Source organism: Rhinolophus sinicus, chromosome 16, assembly GCF_057876585.1.
Source record: "Rhinolophus sinicus isolate RSI-liver-muscle chromosome 16, RSI-T2T, whole genome shotgun sequence".
NCBI classification, from domain to species: Eukaryota; Metazoa; Chordata; class Mammalia; order Chiroptera; family Rhinolophidae; genus Rhinolophus; species Rhinolophus sinicus.
The window spans coordinates 27,982,195-28,004,854 of NC_142516.1; the positions used below are offsets into that span (position 1 = coordinate 27,982,195).

The 22,660-nt window shown below is 46.3% G+C and overlaps 1 protein-coding gene across 3 annotated transcripts in view; it reads right to left on the reverse strand.

The window, feature by feature from the left end:
- The window catches only part of NR4A3 (nuclear receptor subfamily 4 group A member 3), a 38,941-nt gene extending 21,537 nt beyond the window's left edge, over nt 1–17,404 (reverse strand). Inside the window, exons 1-6 of one of the 3 annotated variants that reach the window (XM_088792742.1) lie at nt 16,908–17,404; nt 13,930–14,055; nt 13,549–13,722; nt 10,198–11,171; nt 6,418–6,547; nt 5,773–5,945 (exon numbers count right to left, since the gene is read on the reverse strand). In XM_088792742.1, coding sequence (XP_088648868.1) covers nt 5,773–5,945; nt 6,418–6,547; nt 10,198–11,169 — 1,275 coding nt within the window. In that variant the 5' untranslated portion in view covers nt 11,170–11,171; nt 13,549–13,722; nt 13,930–14,055; nt 16,908–17,404. Of the gene's footprint in view, nt 1–5,772; nt 5,946–6,417; nt 6,548–10,197; nt 11,172–13,548; nt 13,723–13,929; nt 14,056–15,184; nt 16,500–16,907 lie in introns of those variants that run through there. The other 2 variants (XM_019729222.3, XM_074330767.2) reach the window with 2 other exon arrangements.
- Between the last annotated feature and the right edge of the window lie 5,256 nt (nt 17,405–22,660).

A 22,660-nucleotide genomic window follows, 5' to 3' on the forward strand; every position in this document is an offset into this window, starting at 1 on the left:
GAATATATTTTCCCCCAATTTATTTTTTTCTTATCTAATTACCTCCCCTTAAAAACAAACACAAACAAAACCCCCCAAAGTCCCTCTCCTCCCCCCAAAGTCATCACTGCAGTTAAGTGTCTGTTTACTTCCTCTTTCCTTCACGGCATGGAAATGCTATGAGAGCAGGAGCTTCTCTTGTTCAACAACGTGTCCACAGCTCTAGAACAGTGCCTGACACCCAGGAGCCATTCCATCAACATCTGTTAAATGAATTCATTGCTTTCTGGAAAGCTGGGAAAGAGGAGGTTCGAGGTGAAATTGAATTGTTCTTATTAAACTGCGTTGGTGGTTCTCAAAACTTAGCGTGCCAGAGAATCATCCAAGGCACTTGTTAAAATACAGATTCCTGACTGCCTCCCCCCTCCGCCCCAACCCCTGATTCAGTAGGTCTGGGTGTGGCCCAGGAATCTACATTTTAAGCCAACATCCTGGCTCTTTTTGACAGGGCCAGTCTGGGCACCATCCTTTGGGACCTGCAGACCTGCAGCCATAGTGGAATTACACGTAGCAGGTTTGATGGTCAGCGGGTCAGGGAATTAAAAAGCTGGAAGGGATCATGGGAATGCACTTAGTCCACTCCCCACACCATTCAGAAGAGGAAGCAGGCCCACAGAGGGGCCGGGACTGGCCTGAAATCATCTAACAAATTGAGAGGCAATTTGAGAGGATCTTCTGAGGAGGCCATGAAACCACCCTCTTTGCAGTTTTCATGCTGTTTACTCTGTAGGTCTAACATGTTAGGCTTGGTGTTTCTCGGGCTATCTTATAAACATACGTAAATGCCATTTGCTGGTGCCTGATTTTATCTGAGCAGTTATCTCTTGTATTTGGCTCTGTTACTATACTAAGTGACACCAATTACCAGAAAATATCCTAGTTTGCTAAAAACAAAACAACAACAACAAAAACTTAAAATGACCAACTAATGAGGATGTTAAGTATACTTTCTCATTAATAATTATGCAGGCTCTGATGCCAAGCCCAGTATCTATATATACTTGTATTGCTAAATTAAAAGCAACTGTGGGGCAGAGAATAGCAACATTTCGAGAAGAAAGAAATCAAATGTGACATGTTTTGACTGCACTGATATACAATGATCTGAGCTCAATTTTGAAGGAGAGAAGCTTGGCCCAAAGGAAATGTGAAGGTCCCAGAGCCAGGAACGCTTCACAGAGCAAGGAACTCTCTCTCTGGCCTCTAAAACATTTGTTTCCTCTGAGGCTTGGAACACAACTCCTCCACCTCCTCTTCCCACAAATGGGGAAAACCGCCCCACTGCTACCTGAAAGGCACGTATGCTGGTACATGAAGATCTGAACATCCCTGCCTGGCAAACGTTTCCTCATTTCTCTATTCGCCTGATTCACTAGGGGAAGCTAATACCTTTTATAAATTCTTTCCGGCAAATCAACTGACTGACAAGGCAAATTTGTAGCAAATTCTTATATAAAATGTAATAAATTATGGATACATATTAAAATGTTAACATGAGCTACTGCTGACGCGTAGGATTAGGCAGGAATAAATGAGAGGAAACTTTCATTTTTCACTTTATCCACTTCTAAATGGTTTGCCTTTTTAAATACCAGTGGATATATATTACTATTATAGTAATTTTTAAAAAGCAAATGAAGTTTTTATTTTTTTAAATATCTAGTAAATTGCCATTAAATATAAGTAGCAGTATGGTGAAATAGAAACAAATCACCTTGAGTTTGGAGAGTTGGATCTAGCCTAGCTCTGTCACTGATCTTAGGCAAGCCACTTAACCTCTGCAATCCCTTCCTTACTCTGAAAATGTGGGGGGTTGGAGTACATGATCTCAAAGGCACCTCCAGTTCTAGAAATTTATAAATATAAAACTTTAAGGAGAAGGTATTATGAAAATTGAGTTTCAATGAATGACATTCTTTAAAAAAATGACTGAAACCATAAATTATATCACATAAAGCTGGAGCTTAAGTGAAATTATATAAGAATATATGTGACGGTGCCTAGCCCAAAGAAGGCATTCAGTAAATTCATTTTGCTTCATTCGTTTTATGTTAATGTTTATTTAGAGAACAAAGCAAGTTCCATCTTGTTAAATAATAAGTTACTTCACAACATATATTCTTATATGTATAGATAATCCCTTGCATTTAGGGTAACAAGGTAAATCCCAGAATCATAAAATCTTACAGTTGGAAGGAACTTAATATCATCCAAAATAACCTCTCTGCTTGTGAGAAATCTTGTTACGTGTTCTTCTCAGTTACTTGTGTTGATGAACTCACACTGCCACAGCAGCTCTTGCAGCTAAGGGGGCTCATCTTTGTTTTCAGAGTGATCTGAAAGGGGCCCCCTCCTTCTCCCTGTAGATCTATCCTTGGGAGCAACAGTCCTCTGCCACAGGGCAAAAGAGTGACCTACTCCTGGCCAGAGCTTCTCCCTTCCTGTCCACATATTTCCATTTCCTCCAATCGTCTCGTACAAGTTTCTAGAAACAGTATGTCCACATCCCTCTTAAACCCCAGCTTAGAATTGGACTCAATCCTGAAGTGTGGTCTGATAGGACAGAGTTCGTGGGACCATCACCAGCTTGGCTCTGGTCCCTTCCTTCTGCAGCCTAAGGTAATTCAGCATCCCTCCCTTCCACCACACATATACTTTGTTGGTTCACAGTAAGTGTGTATGGAATAAACTCCCAAGATCTTCTTAACATGAACTACTGACAGGCCAAGGCTCTCCCGTGTTTTAAAATTCTAAATGCTTCACTTCACATTTATTTTTGTTAACTTTCTTCATGATGGTGTCAGCCCATCCTGTTCCAACCTGTCGAAATCACTCTGAATGTTGATACTGACATCCATCATATTAGCGATCCCTCCCAGATTTCTGTCATCTGTAAATGTGATCAGCATGCCTTCTCTGTCTTCATCCAAGTTTCTGATAAAAACTCACTGTATTTTTTAAAAAGTCTTTTAATTTAATTGATTTTGGTCCAATTTTTGATAATTTTTTAAAGCTATCTTAAAGCAGGAGAATCCAAACTATGAGGTTCAACCTGACTCCAAAACAATGCAATTAAAATAAATACGCTTTACAAAATTGAGCCAGGCCCCAAAGGTGGTATCAATGTGACCCAGACTCTGGCATGGTCAATCTGCTATTTTCAACAAAGCTAACAATTAAATTGGATAAATGTTTGTTGATGAGGATGATGACACCAGTCTAACACATTCAATGGTGCAGAGGTAAGCAAACATGGTGGATTGATTTTTCAGTGTGGAGAGTTCCCAGCTGGGACAGCTCCAAGTTCCGGGGAGGGTTTGCCACTAAATAACTAATTAGCCATGTAGACTAATAATCTGATAATTTGGGGCCCAACAAATCATCTTTGGGGCCTAAATTCTCTAGACTGACCATCAATAGTGATTTCAAATGCCCTCGCCCAATAACAGATTCTGTGCCTCCATGTGGGCAGTGCGGCAAAGCTTCATTAATTCAGAAAAATTGCAGGAGGGGAGGCTGAGGTTGCTTGAGGGAGAAGTCTTTATTCCCTCATGCTTTCCCAGCACCCACTTTCACTGAAATCAGAGATGCAGTAAAGCTTGGTATTTAGGAGCACGCACTTTGGGGTCCAATACACTTAGCTTCTAATTCACCTCTGATGCATATTAGCTGTGTGACCTTGGGCAAGTCAGTCCTTTAGCCTTTCTCAGTTTTTCTCTCCACATCCGTGAAGCAGGAATCGTAATACTTACCTTAATGGTATTGCTATGTGGCACCTGACATGTGAAGTGTTCATACTCAGGACACTCAACAAATGGTAGAATAAGGTTTGGCAAGGACATAGCAAACAGGGAGGGCATTCTGCTGACGTTTTGACAAGTATAATCTTATTTAATCTTCACAAACCCCAGGAAGTAGGTATTATTATTATTCCATAACACAGATGAGGAAACTGAGGCATTAAAAGGTATAATCAGTTGCTCAAGGTCACCCAGCTACTGAATGATGGTGTTGGGATTTTAATCTAGGGTCCTGCATGGTTCCAAAGCCTAAGGCCTTAACCTCTGCATTATTCTGTTAGACTATTGTTTGAGACTTGACTTCAGTCAAGAGAAGCTACTTGAAATGAGAATAAGAGTCCTCAACCTTTGGTGCTAAGGATCTACCATGCTTCTCGTATGAAGTCTTGTGATCAGGTGCAGAGAGGAGGCTTCACAACTGATAATCAGGGGAGGGGTGAGGGAAGGAGGATCATAGCAGGTGTGCCAATCACCCTTTCATTTCTGTCAACATTGCAACCTAAAAGGAGGACACATAACAGACACATCCACACTCTTTGCCAGTGGTTCAGTCAGAAGTTTGAAATACTGAGTAGGCCTGGGAAGGGCAATCTGGTCGCAGCTGCCAGGCCAGATCAGCCAACTGGGGATCCCTGGACTGGAATCTCTCTGACCTGTGTGCAAACTGTGTTTCTAAGTTTTCTCGTCTTAGAATGAGTGGGGTTAACGATCCCTATAGTTCAAGGTTCCTTAAATGGTTGAAGGAGACAATGTCCCACAATGTCTAGCGTGTAGAAATTGCCTGAGAATTGTGATCTTTTTCCTTCCTTTCCCTCTTTGGCAGGACCCTGTCTTACTAGAAGTTCACTTCTCTAATTAAGCCTTTGTAAAAACTGCCTTCCAGTAATGTTTATACATCTGCTCATAAAACCTTTTCTCATGGTTCTTCCCTGTGTTATCCAAGTTTCTGGCGGTTTGCAGAATTCTAACTGGTATTTTACTCTCGCCCATATGACATAAAAATGTGCCTATATTTTGGTTGACTTAAATAACAACACTGGTAATCATTTATGGTTTTCGAATGTTTTCTCAACCATCGAATGATGTTCAAAACCTCCCTCTGAGGGATCATCTCTCAAAGGGAAACAAGGAAAATTCACCATCACCATTCACCAGGGATGAGAAAGCCAAGAGCAGAAGCCGGGTGACTCAGGTAGGAAGCAGCAGAGGAAGTGCTGCGTCCCAGTCCTCCTAATGCCTCCCGATGTCAAGGCGAGAGTTTCCTGCTCTACATCAATGGTCTAATCCCTCTGAATAAGCAGCAGGTCAATCAATGCTAGTGCAACTGGGCAAACTGCTTAAGGATAACTTAAAGCTCACCCAGATGGTTTGATTACAATATGGAAAAACCAGTAGTCACTTTGTCTAAGCCATGAAACAAATCTATAAATTGTAATTCACCTGTGCAAACTTTCATTGGCATAACCACCGGGAATCCTGTAACAATGGCTATGACAGGTGCAGCACTGTCAGCGTCATTTGTTAAGGCATTTAGAGATCCAATAAGGCAAAAATTATTTGGTGCAATGGATGCACTGGAATTGCTAAATGAAGTGAGAAATGTAGGAAAGGTACCGTGTTTCCCTGAAAATAAGACCTACCCCGAAAATAAGCCCCAGTTAAGATCTTCGGCCAAACGGACCCATTTAGTATGTTATGACGATGTTCCAGAAGATGACATGACTGTATTTGAATAAATGTAGATTGTCGTACATGAAAAAATAAGCTATCCCCTGAAAATACGCCCTAATGCGTCTTTTGGAGCAAAAAATATTTTCGCTCTTATTTTTGGGGAAACACGGTACGAAAATTGTTTAGCACAGTGGCAGGCACAAAGTCATTCAATCAACTCTTATTACTAGTACCATCAAAAGCAGGACATCATAAAACTTACTCTGGAATAATCAAGATCTCTGGGCGTTGAGTCTGTTAAAGCTCGGACAAGGGCATTCATCATACAGATCGGAGGGGAAGGTGGGGAGGGCTGAGAAGGTTCCTGCTGTAACGGGCTCTTTGGTTTGGAAGGCAGCCGACCTCTCCTCCCCTTCAGACTATCTGTACGGACAACTGGTACCAACAGAAAGAGAGAAAAAAAATGTTTTCAAACATATTCGTGAATAGCATGCCATAAATCACAAAAAGGAATCAAAACACTTTATAGTTGAACAATCATTAATGAGACCAACCATTTAAAAGTGGCAATAAGTTTGGAATAATATTCACAGAGTGATGTAATGAGAGTTGAAACAAGCAGCATAAAGCTCACCCATATACTTACATATGGTAATGAATTAGCCCCAAGAGTCTCCTTCTTAAATAGAACAAAAATGTGTGTACACAAGCTCTCTATTGATTTTGAGAAATTAGAATACGTAGTCCTCAACTATTTTTAAATGTAAACATACACCGTAAAAATAAAATGTTGGAAGGAAAGGGAAACAAGGAAAATTCACCATCCCAACGTAAATATTAACTTTTTTTTTCAGTGCTATCTGAGAATACGTATATACAAGTGGTATAAAAAGCATCATATCCATACCTTCTTTAACCATTCCGACACTGAGACACTTCTGAAATCGACAGTACTGACAGCGGTTTCGACGTCTCTTGTCTACAGGGCAGTTTTTATTTGCCAGGCAAACATATTTTGCATTTTTCTGCACCGTTCTCTGAGAAAATACAATACAGAGATAGTCAACTAATAGTTTCTGGAAAGAGGTAGGACCTGACAAGATGTATTTTAATTACAATGTGAAAAGTGACAGTGCAATTCGTATAATTAGATAAATTTAATTTCCTAACACGCTAGCCTGCAGGAAAAACAATTTTATTAGTGTTAGCTGCTGACACGGAAAATCATCTTGGATTATTCTGAAGCAAGTCTCAGGAGACATCCAAGTCTGAATGATAAAATCATATCTGAAATTACCAGGTCAACATATCATACCTTGGAGGATTAGATTATCTCCACTTTTAATATCCCTTTGGGAACAATTTTCGACTTGTTCTATTCCCCTGATTATTGCTGACCTTATTAAAATAAAATCAAAGTTATCTGGGATGTACTTTGTTGGCTATCACTTTTGTAAGTCAAATATCATAGTAAACTGGCTTTGTTCCCCAATAGAGATGAAATCATAAAAAGCAAAAATTAGGATTTGTCTAGTTAAAACATACAGGAAATGATGTTTTAATGCAAAAAAAAAAATCACTTAATTAGGCTGTGTGGTTTATTTTGTCTTTAAAAGAATATATATGGCGAACTGGCTGATTGCTGAAAACAAAATCTTAAAATTGGATGCTAAAAACCATTATCACATCCAAGAAAGAAAAAAACAAAAACAAAAACAAAAAAGAATGAGAGAAAGAAAGGAATATGAGAGCCATGTACTTTCAATGAAAATTCCCATTACTAGGTTATTTGATAAATAACTATTGATATAGGTATCAAAATAGCCATATTGTAAAATATAGATAAAACTTAGACTTGGATATAAAATAATGTTGTATTCTTCAGAATCACATATAATTTTTTAAATGACACATGGAAACAATTAATAAATGAAAACAATAATTTTATGCTCCAAATATTATATAAGTGAGGCTTGAGTTTTTAAAAACTAAAAACTTCTGTGCAAAGGTTGTGTATTTACCACTTAGGGAGAAATCATTCAGAAATTACCTGAATCTATACAACTCTAAATAGAGCAGACAGTTGGAATTTATTTGGTAAGCCTAAGAAAAAGAAATCCAGGTAATTTGGGATTGGTCATCTATTTTGTGCCCAAAATTCGAGATCTATTTTCAATGTTTACTTTCAGCAATCCTCAACCCCCGTTTATTAGTTTTCACTCTATCACCTTTTAATTTCATGTTCAGAGATCATTTCTCAACTGCTCATATAAAATTAAAAAAAAAAAATCTAACAAAGCCAGATACATTTCCCCTGCTTTAGTTGGTGATTTTAGTTTAAAACGCAAAATTCCAAAACACAATCACCCTTCTGAGTTTCCAGCATTTAAATTCTCAGCAGTCTGTAAGGGTAGGAAAGTTGTATTTCCTGAACAAAGCTCTCTTTCCTCAAACATGCAGTAATTTCTAAAACTCTGTTTCTTGCCATTATCCTCAAGGCTATATGCCAATTGCAGGGCTGGTGGCATTTTGCTTCAGGTATACATTTCTCCAATAACCTGAAACCTTTTCTACCGTTGCATGTGCCTATGCAGTTTAAGGACAGGGAGAGATCGTTACAGTTCAATCACTGAATTCCATCATTAACTGCATTTCATGTCACATTTTTAAAGAATTCAATTTAATGGTAGAAAGCCACTGGGTAAAACCTGCTCCTGCTCCCTTAATTAACAGATCTGTGGGGTAGTTCTCCCTCATGCCACCCCCCGCCCTTTCAAGTATAGATTTGTTTTCAAGGGATTGCTGCAGAAAAGGAACGCTGTTGGGGAAACTTAATTGACATTTCTAGACTAGGAATGTATTACCACTCCTGTATTTTGGTCAACTTTCAATTATTCAGGGATGATTATATTTGAAGTTACTTGTATTCCTCTTAAGTGTTTTTCTTTCTTTTTCCTTTCTTGGCTGCCCATTTCACTGCCCTTCAGCATTTCCACTGAAATGCTGTACACATCAAATCTGGGAAAGGAATGCCGTTCCTTGAAAGTAACCCTGGTAAAGCTTGAGCAGTTAAGGCAGAAAAAAAAAGGCTAACCTGAGAGTTCTACGTTTAAAACATCAGAATCATGCATACCTTCAGTATGGCACTTAACAGACTGCAGTCTTTCCACAAGCATTTTCTCATTTTTCTGCAGAATTTAATTAATCACACGATTCCTATCTCCAGGTCAAAAATAACTTGTTGCCTGTTGGTATGTATGCCAATCCACAAACACGTGCATTTTAAAAAATACTTGGCAGTTTTCACTTATAATGAACTGTAGTTTTAAGTGCTTTCATACATGTTGTCTCGTTTAATACAGCCTTTATTCACCTGATAGGGAAGCTGAGGCCTCGAAAGAAGTGTCATGCCCAGTGTCATACAATTGGTAGGTGACAGATCAAGGACTCCTATTTGAGTATTCTGACTCCAATTCCAACCTGCTCCCAGATACATCCTATTCGCCTCCCAAATCCTAGGTTACCCAATCAGCATCCAGCTTCCTCTCTCCCTCCACCTTGACCAGCACTGGAGGCTAGAGACTAATTATCATAGGACATTTGTGCGTTGGCAAGTTCCTGAGACAATGGCCAGGGGAGTGGGGAGGGTGGCAAAGAATTAAGTGTCTGAAGAAATCCAGGAGTCAATACTTAAAGCAGAGCAGCAAGAGAACAAGCTCTCTTTCCCCTGAGTGGTGTAAAGAGCACTGAATTAAAGAATCAGAAGAAACCAGCTGGAACTGTCCCATGTGCTGATAAATCACTGTTAACAGGCTCCACAAGGCTTCACCTCTCCAGGCTTCAGCTTCCTCGTGGGTAACATACGAGGGAGTCTGAAGACCCTCCCACTATAAAATTCTCCTTTGGGTCTATGAGATAATGAACAACTTCCACACCTCGTACTGTGGGGCACAGAAGTAGAATGGATTGGTGAGACTCCAGCTTCTATCTTCTAGGGGGGAGCTGCCCCAAACTACATCAAGCTAGTTGCCCCGTCTGTTCTGCAGCTTGCAGAGCTGTGAAGATGCTCCACACTTTGGGGCCATGCAAACATGGGCTGGCATCCTGTCTCCATCTCACTCTCTGAGTGTATGTCCTGGGCAGTTGAATAACCTCTCCAAGTTTCCATTTCCTCATCTACCAAACGAGGATAATTAAGATCTACCTTAAAGACACTGTTAATCAAAATAGCTACTGAGTGGCCAGAATTCCATCTCAAGTCTGTTTGATTCTAGAGTCCTAGTTCTTACTATGAGGAACAAATGAGATACAAATGCCCAGGACCTGGCACACATACCCTATCCCCTCAGGATGGACAGACGAGGAATGTAATGAGGTTTTAGCACTTTTGAGGTCACAGATCTCTTTGCAAATCTACTGAAAGCTCCCTCCAGGAAAATGATCATAAGGCATTGCCAACTCAGAAGTTCACAGGCCCCTCAAGTCCATCTGGGCGGCCTCCTGTAATAGACTTCAGGTTAAACCAACCTGAGAAAATGGATGTGAAGGTGCTAGGAAAGGCTGCAGGAACGCAGGGTATAACAATTACACCTCTCAAACCCGGAAGGACCTACTTAGATGCTCACTTGAGCGGGTGGCTGAGGCTGGCTGCGGAGGGAGGGGGCGCCAGGAGAAGGCGTGTGCTCACCTTGAAGAAGCCCTTGCAGCCCTCGCAGGTGCGCACGCCATAGTGCTGGCAGGCGGCGTTGTCCCCGCACACGGCGCACGTGCCCTCGCCGGACGACGAGCTCCTGTTGGGCGGTGAAGGTAGGCTGGGGCTCTCGCCCAGAAGGCTAGACGCGGTGGGGGAGGCCGTGAGGCCGAGCGGCGGGAAGGCCAACGTGGGCGCCCTCTTGGGCAGGGGCAGCCGGTACGGATGACCCTCGAGTGCGCCGGCCTGGCTTCCCGCGGCGGCGGCGGCTCCCAGCGGCAGGCTGAGGGCTGCGGCGGCGGTCGGGTCGTAGCCGAGGTGGTGGCCGCCGGCTGGGCTGGGCGCGGGCGGGTGCGACAACGAGGGCTTGAAGTGGAAGAGTGGGAAGCGCGCGCCGGACACCGTGGGCACCGCCTTCATCGGCGGGTCGAGAAGCGGGCCGGGCGCGATGCAGCCCTGCGCCGAGGGCAGAGCGTCGTCCCACAGCGCCCCCGCCTGCGGCGGGAAGCCCGGCGTCGTGGGGGTGGACGGCGGGGACTGCTTGAAGTACATGGAGGTGCTGGGCAGCACCTCGTCTTCCGGGCCGGACGGGGGCGGAATGGATGGCTGCTGCTGCTGTTGCTGGTGATGGTGGGGGTGGGGGTGGGGGTGGGGGTGGGAATGGGGGTGATGGTGGTAGCCGTGCGCGCGGCCCTCCTCCACCTTGATCAAGGGTCGCGGCCCGGAGGGCTGCATTTGGTACAGGCAGGAGGGCTTGAGGTCGTAGTTGCTTGAGTAGCCCTCCATGAAGGTACTGAAGCTGGGCAGGGATGTGGTGGCCGTGGCTGTGATCTCGGTGCTGCCGAGGTCCATGGTCAGCTTGGCATAGTCGGGGTTCATGATCTCCGCGGTGTAGTCTGAGCCGTAGGTCTGCGCTGCATAACTGGAACCTGGAGGCGAAGGGCTATACTGGGCTTGCACGCAGGGCATATCTGCAAGGACAGGGGAGAGGGTCTTTGAGAAGCAAGGTAGCACTCTTTCTTAGCTAATAGGCAGCACTGGGTACATTGATCTTCAGTCTGGGAAATAGAGAGGAAGAAACCTCCTTTCCTCCTGGTAGCGCAGATTGAAAACCCCCTCCTTCCTTCCTTCCCCCTCCCTTCTCTAACAAGAAAGCTGAATCCCGCCTTGATTAGACTGTCAAAAGAGGCCACAGAATGCCAAAACCCGGCTCCCTGGGGACATTTGTACCCACCTTTCCTTCCTTGCCCTGTCTTCCACCAGATATGGGAAATTTGATGTCTTCCCTCATAGGCCCAGTGATTTTTTTTTTTTTTTTTTTTTTGAAGAAGGGTGCAGCTCACAGTGGCCAATGTGGGGATCAAACTGGCAACCTTGGTGCTACCAGCACCACACTCTAACCAACTGAGCCAACCGGCCACCCCTCCAGTGGTATTTTTAAAAGTGGTTTGGAGCCCAATAAATCAATTGGAGTGACCTCAGCCACTAGTTGGGAGGAGAAAAAGAAAGCCAGTGAATGCCCTGTTGGTTTATTTTGGGGAAAAGAGGCCACTGGTCCCCCTAGTCACACACATTGATCTATAAACCTCTAAGTCAGTCTTACATGGGGCTTACTGGCCAAGGGAAACAATGACATTCTAACATGTGATAAGTGCCAACCAAGGCCACCCACACAAAAGTTGTGGTTGATTTCTTCCACCCACTCCTCCAGACAGGGCTAGCAGCCTACAAAAACTGGATCCCTGTTGATGACTTCAGCCAGCTAGGTGGTGAGGTGGGAACACAGGCCCAGGAAATGGATTTGGGGGAGTGTGCACCATCTGCAAAGAAAAAGATCAGCATCTGCAACAAAACACCCACCAAACCTGCTCTCTGCCATATACAGTGTGTGTGTGTGTGTGTGTGTGTGTGTGTGTGTGTGTATTCCCCACAAATCTGACTAATAAAATATATCAGTAGCTGTTGTATGACAACAGTTTACAGCTATCATAATAGGTAAATTAGGTGACATATTTTCTTACGACAGAATCAGTACCCCTAGAAAATAAAGCAGTTTCTTAATAGATTTAGTTTCTCTGCCAGTTTGACTCTATTGAGCCCCCAAAACAACTGGTATCCAGGGTGTTTACTACTGTTCAGAGAGGTTGGGCTGGATGAGAAGAAGGCTCTGAGAATGACTGGATCTAGTGGATGAATTATCTAATTATTTCCTTTAATGGCTAAATGTAAATGGTAAAATGGACAATTTTTGGTGGTTGGTTTTTCTGAACCAAGGGAAAACCAGGTTTAATGTCTATATTTGGAGCCTCTGGTGTAAAAGATGTGACTAATAGAAAAGTGAGTGCTTCACATTTCCTTTGATATCTTTCTATACCCACATTTCCAAATCTGATTGAGTCATGCCTGTAAGGGATAAAATCTTGACTTGAAAAAAAGGTGATGAGGGCCTGTTGAAAGAAACAGTGATGAGGAGAGGCCTGCTCAAGCCTTTATTTTCCAACCAGGCCTTCAAAACACTCACTAGTTTGAAGTTAAAGGATTATTTATCCTGCAGTCCAGTTGTTGGGGTGAAATAAAAGGGTAATCATTTAAAATAAAGAACACTGTCTGATGTTTCACGTATTCTCCTTCCTTCAGACATCTAGGATTTCTCCTCCATTAGTCTTTTCTGTCATTCTTCTTTGCCATTTCCCCCTACCAATTGCTCTTGTGTCTTTCTGTGGTTTCCAAATAGACTGTGGCTTGCTGGGACTGAGTTCTATTTATCTGCATATCTTTGGTGCCTACACAGGCCTGGCACCTGGTATCCCTTTAACAAATACATAAAGAGGTGTTACAAGCCAAGCCTGCAATAGTTTCTTTTTGCCAACTCAAATTTACTCCTTGGTTTTCAGGTCAAATGCTTTTTCTCTTTCCCTCTGAGCTTCAATAATCCACACTTCTGCACCCAAATGATTTGGGTTTTATACAAACAAAAATGCTCTGTATTGCTCTAAGTGACCTGACCCATGACTTTTAAATGTATAAACTAGATATAAAAGAAGAGTAAAAATGGAGACATAAAAATGTATTAAAAGATTCTGATCTATGGTATACTTGCATTTTTCTTAGAAAAAATGTTTCTGAGAAATGCAATGCTTAATGTAATCTGGCTGCTCCAATCAGTAGCAACAGGGTGTGGTATCCAGAGGAGCTTCGTGCAAGGAAGCCACCTGTGTTGTGAAATGCTCGGCTAGCAGTCACTGCCCTGGCGCTGGGCAAGTCGACCAGCTTGCCTGCTCATTGTGTAGCTCCTCCAGTCACCTCTCCCAGCCGGGGAGACATCAGGGGGAGTGCCTTCAGACGTACCTGGATGATATCTTGCGCGCTGAATGGTGGGGCTGTGGGTCTCTCCAGCAGAGGCCGAGAGTGGAGGAAGCAGAGACGTCTGGCTAGTCGAAGCGGCGGTGGTGCTGCCCGGCTCCACCGAGGGTACAGTCTCAGGGCCGGGGCTTGCCGGGCTGCGCACTTCCGCAGTGGACTCTGCGGGTACCAGGAGAGGACAGAGGTTACAGTCAAACCAGGCTGGGTCACCGCGGCCTGGGCTGGGCGTGTTAGGAGTTGGTGGGGGCCTCTGGAAATGCTATGTTAATTACGAAGAATTATAAGGGTAAGAAAGCAGTGCCGGGAGTCACCAGGCAAAAAGCATCACACCCTCGAGGAAAGGCTGTCCGCACCCACCGCGCTCACCGCCGTTTTGTGGCACCCGAAGGGAGGCTAAAAAGGTGCAGTCTGACGTCGCCCAGAAATCGATCCCTCTGCCCCCACAATTGGTTCCGAGCTCACGAAGTCAGGAAAACCAAAGAAAGGAAAACACTTGAGGAAAGACTTCCGCCCGAATTCGGGGGTCAGTGAGTGTGCACGAGCGGAAAATAGTCATTTTCCCAATTCCACCCGCCACCACCCCTCAAACACAAATTTTACACGTCGCATAGGAAATGCACAAGGTCTGGAACGAATGCATGAATGCTCCGAGGAATTAAGAAAGTCTGAGCTTTTCATTCTAAATGCTAATGGAGCTTCGCTTCTATTAGCCGGGAGTTTCGGGGGCCAAGGGTCAAGCAAACAAAAGGGCACAGTGGAAATAGGCCCCTGCTGGAAGCAAGGAGACAAGGCGGATGGGGTTCGTAGCTGACGGGGAGGGCCGAGGCAACTAGCAGGCGGTATCCTCGAGTGTGGGCGACTTCGAGGCTGGGGGCTCTCCCGCGGCCCGGAAGGGGCACATTCCGGAGGGTGCCTGAGCGGCTCCGAGGCCAGCGTCTCTGCGTATTGCTTCAGCGAAACTTTGTAGCGGAAAGCACAGCTCGGCGGGCCTCAAGGAAGGATCCTAGCGCCCCAAACTCCGGCCTATAGCGCCCCCTTTTCTGGGATCCACTCACAGCTCCAGGGGTGGGAACTTGGAGCCGAAATAAACCCCGCAAATCCTCGGTGGTGCACGGCCGCGAGGGTCGTGTAAGTTTCGTCTCTCGCAGACCCTGAGCCCGGGGCTTCCCCCAAGGAAGAGAGAGGGACTTGGAGCCTTCAGGTCCGGGAAGCCCTGACGGCCAGGAAATAAGGGATTCCCTTGCCACCCTCAGCCCCAGCCCCAGCTAATCCTACGGAAAGCTTGCGCGAGCTCTAGCGCAGGCACGGACGGATCTTCCCACGGCTGTAGCAAGCGCTTCCTGCCCCCCACCCTTCGCATCTTCAATGGGGGTCTCCAGCAACCTCCCAACCACTTCCTCCAGTTGGTGCCCGCATTCCCGCCCTTCCCCGGGGCCTTTCAAGCCGAGCCCTTCTCTGAAGATTAGCCTCTATGACTCCGGTGGGCGATGGTCGCTTCAGGGATAGGGCTCCTCTCGCGCATCAGCGTTTGCTGGAGAGAGCCACACCACGTATCTTACAGCTGAGCGGAGCGCCCCTCGTCCCCCCCTCCCCCCCAACCCATACACAACTGGCCGGTTACCTAGGCAAAGACTCCGCGCCTGGAAACACGTTCTGCGGCTCCCGCTCGCGGTCTCTGGGGCCGGGAGCACGGAGCCTCGGGGTTGTAAATTAGGAAGAAATAACTACCTCTGTCAAAGCCCCTTTCTTTCTCATAGGCAGACGAAAGGAACACCCCCGTGTTCCCCTCCCGGTGGTGAAGCGTGTGGAGGAAACCGTGAAACGCACCATTGTGACCCGGGCTCCTCCGCGGAGTTTCCAACCCTGGGGAGCGGGGGCGGAGGTTGGGCGGGGGCGGGAGGCGTGGAGGAGAGACCGACAGAAAGGGAAAGACAGAGATTCTCAGAAAGACGGAGGGAGAGCGAGGAGACAAGCGGCGGGGAGAATTCCTGAGAGCGCACGGTCCCAGTGAAGGGGGTGCGTGGGTGCAGGGAGAGGGAGCCGGTGTGGAGGCTGCTGTGGCCTAAGGAGTCTTCGATATTCACGTTGGAGCATCTTGTTGCCCTAAGACAACTCGAATAAACTCTAACTTCACTCACTGCGCCCAGTAGACGCATTGGGCAGCTTTTTCTTTCCCCAACTTAGTTCTACAAAATATTTCTTCGTCGTGGGAAAAGAAGATTCAGGATTGAATTTGTGATGAAATGACTAAACAGGCACCCGGCACCTCTCTCCTGGCACCCCAAGGCCCTGGGATAACAGCCCGAGATTTCTGATTACCACCCCCTTTGCAGCTTTCCTCTGGAGTATCTAGAGGCATAAATACACGGCTGTGTTCAAAAACGTTCTTTGGATTCAATGGACAAACGCTTTCTCCCTCACGACTGCCCCACGTTTCCAACAGGTTCTAGAGGTGCCTTTGGAAGTCAGTCTCCACTGACTGCATTGGCACGACTGTTCTCTCACCACCGAGAACTTTCGTTTCTATTAAGAGTAAAACACTCTGAGCAACTTCTCCAAAAGCGCGAGTTCTGTCAGTTAAGAGTAAAACATGCCTTTCCCACACGAGCCAAGCACGGAGGAGAGGAACACTGTCCCCACGCGTGTCGGGGCGCGGGAGTCCACAATTACACCCGATTACCTCCGAAGGGAAAAGTGTAAACCGGCAAGTCAGCGAGGATGGGCAGACGTGTCTAGTGGAGCCCTAGGCTCATTTCAATACAATAAGTCACATTCTTACAATTATGCCCCCTTTTCTGAGATCCTCCGAGCGCTTTGCAAACTCTGGCTGCTGCTACCCAGGCCCACTGCCTCCCAGTCAACCACTCAGAGTCACCATTAGGTGTATTAACTAGGATCCACCAAAGCCCCTATTTTTAAATCCTAGTTAAAAGGCAGGGAAATTACTGCCGTTCATCACTGGAGATGCAACTCCCTGCCGCTGCTGCCGCCGCCGCTGCCGCCGAGAGCATCATTACCATGACAACTAGAGCCGAAATACCCTGAATTACATCGCTGGAGCTGCTATTGCACAAATCCTGGTCCTCCTCTTTGTTAGAGGCTTTTCGCCTCTTTGGGTGGGGGTTGGAGGGAGAGGAATCCCGCGAGCTCCAGTGATCCCCACGGGCCCGCTACAGGGGAAAAGTTTCAGATAGGAACCCACTGGACGCTCCTCGAGCAAAGCCTCAGTGAGGAGGTGAGGGAGAAACCCCCCGCATTCAAAGTTGTCAATTTCACAGCGACGCTTCCTAGAGCGCCAACTTTTTAGCAAGTCCCCCAATTAACTGGGCGAATCTCATACGTACTTGAGTACTGTGGCGGTTCCGTCTTTAGAGCGAGTTTCTAGAAAGCTGTCCCGAAATCTGCACTGAGGGGGAGTCACAGCTGCTGTCCCGGAAGAGCTGCGGTGTATAAGCCCAGCGGCTCCCAGAGGCGGTGAGAGGCTGGCAGGGGATGCTGTGATCCCGACTCATGGGAGAGCGCCGCCGAGGGGTTCCACCGGCGTCCCGGCTCCGGCTGCGACCAGCGGGAAGGATGCCGCCGCTGTTCCCACCTCCAAGTCCACCGCCGGCACTGTCAGCGTTGCAAAGTGAGCTCTGGAGGGGCGTCCGGCTGCCGCGCGGTGCTGCACCCGCGAGGACGCCGGGCGAGAGGGGTGTGAGCGCACGGGAGACAGTGGAGTGTGTGTGCGGAGCGTGTGTGTGCGCGCGTGTCTATGTGTGAGAGTGAGGGAGCGGGTGTGAGCTTGTCTGTGTGTGGGGAGCGGAGGAGGAGCAGGAGCTGGAGGGGTGGGGGGCGGGAGGCAGGAGACTCCGCTCTCCCGGCTGCGCGTTAGCTCGCTCTCTCGGCACGTCATTTATGCCACAGGAGCCCTAGCGGCCTCTCCATAGAGTGCCTGGAATGCGAGACGTCAATGTGACGCCATGGGACGCTACGTCACCCTCCTCCTCCCTCCCCCTGGCCCAGCCGGTTCCGCGTGTGCGAGGGAGGGTATGTGTGCATGTGAGCGCGCGCTGTTGCCCGGCCATTCGCCGGGCGGCACAATGGAAACTACGCTGCGCAGCCAGCCTCAGCCTGGGGGCCTTTCGGACGCGCGCTGGCAACCCTTTTGCAGTGGCGCTGCTCGCCTGGGCACGAGTCGGCGAGTGGGAGCAGCAGCCCGCCGGCGGGTCAGGCGGGACCGCCCAGCTGTCAGGCTCGGGTGGAGTAGAGTTGGAGGAGTGCTGCTGGCGCGCCTCCGAGGCTGCCCCGAGGCAGGGAGCCAGGGCGAGGGGGTAAGGGAGAGGACAGCTCTTCCGAAAGGGAAGGCTCCGCTAGCCAGCTTCTCCGAGTGACCTGGCAGCCAGTGCAGAAGGAGTCAGGCACCAACCCAAAGACTCCCTGAGGTGCAGCTGCGCTTTTTGCCAGCAACTGTTCTAAAACTGTTTGCGTCTCTCTGGCCCTCTGCGCCTAGGCTAATCCCTGATCTCCCATCATTTGCTGGGTGTGTGTTTCACACAGGGATGTAGATAGCTCCGGGAAGAGAAGGTTTTACTTCTTTATACTTAAGGTGTGAGTTTCCTAACTGGACCCATATAACCCAACTAAATGCACAGCTATCATCCACATGCGTGCTGCAGCAGAAACTATTTAGATGTGTGTAAAACGCACACGTGTTGAACAGCTGAGCAGGTCTGACTGTTGCAAGTGTTCCCCCCGCCCCTCCCTCGTCAGAAATGGAACTCTCAGCTCGCACTTTCACTTTTTGATGCTTGTAGACGGGCCTTCCTTCCCATCTCCTAAATTAAACATTTTGAAATCAATCAACAGGATTTATTAGTCAGTCCCTCCCTAAGGGATTTGATCTGGTCTCCTGGGATACATTTGTCATTAAGTGGTGTGCTGAAAGCCTGGGCGACTGTGTGAGGGAGAGCAATTTGTCCCTGGAAATGATGAATTTAAATGTGAATTTCTTGCTGGAAACAAAAACAAAATTTTATCAGTTAAAGGCTCCTACCATAGTTCCAAAGATTGCATCTGAGTGAAAGCAACCTCTTTTACAGAAACGAATTTTTGAGCAGAAAATATTTGAAACAATGCAGACAGACATGGCCCCCATGGGTCCACTTGAATCAGATGTGACATATTAGTTCTTTAACCTGTCACAATATTTGAGTGTGTCAGGGGGCGGAGTGGAGGAACGATCCTGTTGTCCACAGCACACGTTTCAGAATCGAAGAAGATTCTACCTAGCACCAGAAACTTGAAAATAAAACTAATGTTACATATATGACACGGGTATATTTCTTCCCCTAACTTCCACTTGAGACAGGGTGGTGTGGAAAAGACCGTGGGAGGATGCCCCGAAAGTTGACCTGGCAGAGAGGAACCGAGTCTCTGCGCTGCCCTGGGTTCCAACCCAGTCTCGGAAGGAAGGAGGGCGCTGCTGTATTGTATCCATTCAAAGCTAGGAGGTGGGGGCAGCAGGACCTAGAGCCGCGCGTCGCTGACGCACGCGAGGCGCGTGATTGACGCAGGCGATGTTACTAAATTCGGCGGTTGGCTGGGCCCAGTCGCCGGCGCGCGCGGCAGATAGCGGAGTAGGTTCTCCCTCGGTCACCCCCGCCCCTTCTCCATTCAGCGCTGCGCTGGGCGGGGCTCGCCAGGCGGGGCGGGGTGGGGTGCGGTGCGCGTGGCCGCGTGGGGATCCGGCCACACCAAATATAGTCGGGCCTGGCTATTTTTAGCTGGGCCTCGGGAGCGAGCGCGCCGCGTGAGGGGGCGCCCTGACCCCGCCAGGAGTGCGGAGGGGGTGGGGGCGGAGTCGCCATCTTGGACTCTGCTCGACCCCGTCTGGTGACCCGCGACGCTGGGCCTGGCTTGGCGCTGCGGGTCGGGGTGAGTGGGTGTGAGCTGTGGGAGAGGGCGGTGCGGGCTGCCACGGGAGAGGAGGAGAGGAGGGCGAGGCGCGGGCGCGGGGGTCCGCCGTGAAGGGTGGCACGGGCGAGGGAGCGGGGCGCCTGTGTGTAACGGACGGCGATCCCTGCCGCGGCAGACGCGGCAGTCCAGCCACCCGGCGGCCTGGCCTGCCCCAAGTCGCGTGGGGGCGGAGCCGCCCGCGGCCACCACTTCCTGAGAGCCGGGGATACCCCTCCCGGACGTCACGGAGGAGCCGAGGCGGCGGTGGCGGCCCGGGGCTCATCCTGCACTTGCATCACGGGTGCAGCAGCAGCTGCTATGCTCCTTTGTGGCTTTTTCCCCTGTTGAGTAACTGCTTTGTTAACTGAAAATACCATGACGAGCCAGTGTGATCACCAGCTCCAGACCTCAAAGAAAGTGAAGCTGTCAAGCAAGAAGAGGGAGACTCCCCTAGCCGGCTGCGATGGTATCTGGTGGGTGGGTGTGTAGAGAAGCACTTGACAGTTTCCACGTATTACTTCTTGCCTAACTAACTCTTCACCCCCAAGAATGTTTAAAAATACTTTTATTTCCATGCTGTAAAAATTTCATGTGTTCTGCACCTCGCTCATTCCCCCTTCAATTTGAAATCTCAGGCAGAATTGGAGTTACAATTTTGTAGGAACCCTAAAATTAGGTACAGTTTTTAGGAAACAGGACTCATTGAATTTATTTAATAAGCTACGTTTTCTAAATGTTAATATATAAAAGGTCCTTGCCCACTCGTGGTAGTTATAAAGCTACTAACCATATTCGTATTTATTGGGCATCCTCAGTGACAGTTTTAAACCTGTCTCTTTGTTTACCTTGAATTAAAAAAAATTCCATTCCTTGCTGATTATCTCCAGGTAAAGCATTTCTCTCTTTGAGTAGGTGTATCTTTCTGGACGGCTGTGTTGGTTAATTCTTTGCTTTCCTCCCCCCCCCACCCACCCACTCCTTACATCCTTCCCTTCCTGAGTATGTCACCAATCTTTGTTCCTTAATGGCTATTAGGCTGAAGGCTGTTGTCTCATTGCCCAAAGCCAATCAACTGGCTTAGTGCTTCTCTGGGTAGGAAGCTGGACTGACTGTTGGAGAGGTTCCAGTGGTCCCTGATAAGTGGCAACATTTTTGCACTCAAATGGAAAGTCATGGAAACAGAGATGAGGCTCCATGACAAAGTGGGACACCATCCTCTGCTTAACCCTAGGTCCCTGAACATGTGCAATATTTGGGTGACCTCAAACATAATAATCATTCTGTTCTCTTTTTCAAATGTCTATTGTTCTATACCTTTTCAAAAGTCTGATTTACTAGAAATCAGGCATAATATTCTGTAAGGCATATGTGTGACTATTTCAGTCATCGAAATTACCTTTTTGATGACTATCTTTTATTAAATGAAAATTAATATTTTATAATTAAATCTCTTCTTTTAGGAAATCAGGTGGCATAAGACTACCTTAATCAATGAAATGTTGAGCATTTACCTGGTTTGGTCCTTTTTCTAGAAGAGGGACTTTCATATTTATGCCCTAGTTTATACACACAAAGCAAAGAAAGCTGTTAGTTTCTGCTTTTATGATACTTATGGCAGCCAGTCTGTTAACTCTTTCTATGAAATAAATGTTACAGGTTCACTGGATAGTTAACTCATTTTGTTTTGATTTTGTTGATAGAGTATGTATGTAAGAAAGAAAGGCTCTTTCTCTTGGAAAATAAAATAACGAAATTTGGGAGAAATTTATTGTGTGTGATACAAAGCAATTGCTATAACAGTGTGGGATTTAAACAATTGCTTTAAATCCTCTTGTGATCAAGCAATGACATATAATCTGTTGGTTATGCTATTATGTAAAGGATGGTGAAAAAAAGAATGATGATGAGTCTTATAATACAAAGATTGGGTGAGGAAAGGTAAAATAAAAATTCCAAGCCAGAAGTTGTTAAGTAGGGTGAATATAGGAAGGAAAAGTAAAAAAAAAAAAAGTATGAGTCCAAGTTTTCTAGAATCAGCGTAGAAGTTCAGTACTATATTTAAGATATGTATATAAAATTTTATAACTTGAGCTGACATTGACTTACATACTTAAGTGTACTGGGCTCTAGAAGGTGGACTAATGTAAGTTTTCTATGTGACCTCCCTGCATACTATCCCTTCTTGATCAATTCTGTCATTGCCAGATTAATCTTCCTAAAATACGCCTTTTGTTATGTCATTCTTGGGCTCAAACATCTTCAGCAGCTGGACGTTGACTCTACAATAAAACCCCAAAGCCTCCACATCCTGGCCTTAATTTTCACAGGATTTCCCTGTGCTAGTCAAATTGGTATCCTCACTGTTGTTCAAACATCCTTTCACCCTCCTACATTTGTTCATAATTTTCCTTTTTATGGCATTCTCTTCTTCCCCTTCTCTGCTTATTGAAATCTTACTCTTCCTCTAAAACTAGCTCAAGAAATGAAGTCAGATTATGCTTTAGTCTTTCATAAGGTTCTCATTTTACTGCCTTTTTATGTTCTTGTGTCCGTTGCTTATTCCCCTGTCAAACTATCAGCTTCAGAAGCATGCCTCACATATCTTTGAGATTTCTTTGGTACTTAAATTTAACATAGATAGTAAAAATCCATAAAATATCCCCCCATTTAAATTTGAATATGAATTGAGAACGGCCATAATATAAGTAACAAATTGTATGGGTTAGGATATCCTTGGTATGAATAGACGTATATGAGGTCATACAGTAGTTGTTTTCTTTATCTGAACTTTTGATACTCTTGATTGAATATACCTTGTCAAGGTGCCCCCCACAAGCCCAGACAGCTGCATGGTATTACAAGGATATGCAGTTTGGCTTGTACCTGTTATACCTGCGTAGATAGATTTGCTATCATTTTTTCTTGATAAACTTTTGGTTTCACTCTTCTTTTCCCTCTTTCCTCTTCTATGTGTACTGTTTCTTAGGCTGCTGCTTCTCAGGGATGAACTGGATGCTGTAGGCTAGGCAATGTCAATATCAACTTCTTTTGAAAAACTTCTTAAGGTTTAGAGAATTGAGAATCATGATATATATGTATAACCAGTTAAAAATAAAAATTCTTGAACTTCTTACATTTTCCTAAATGTATTTAAATAGAT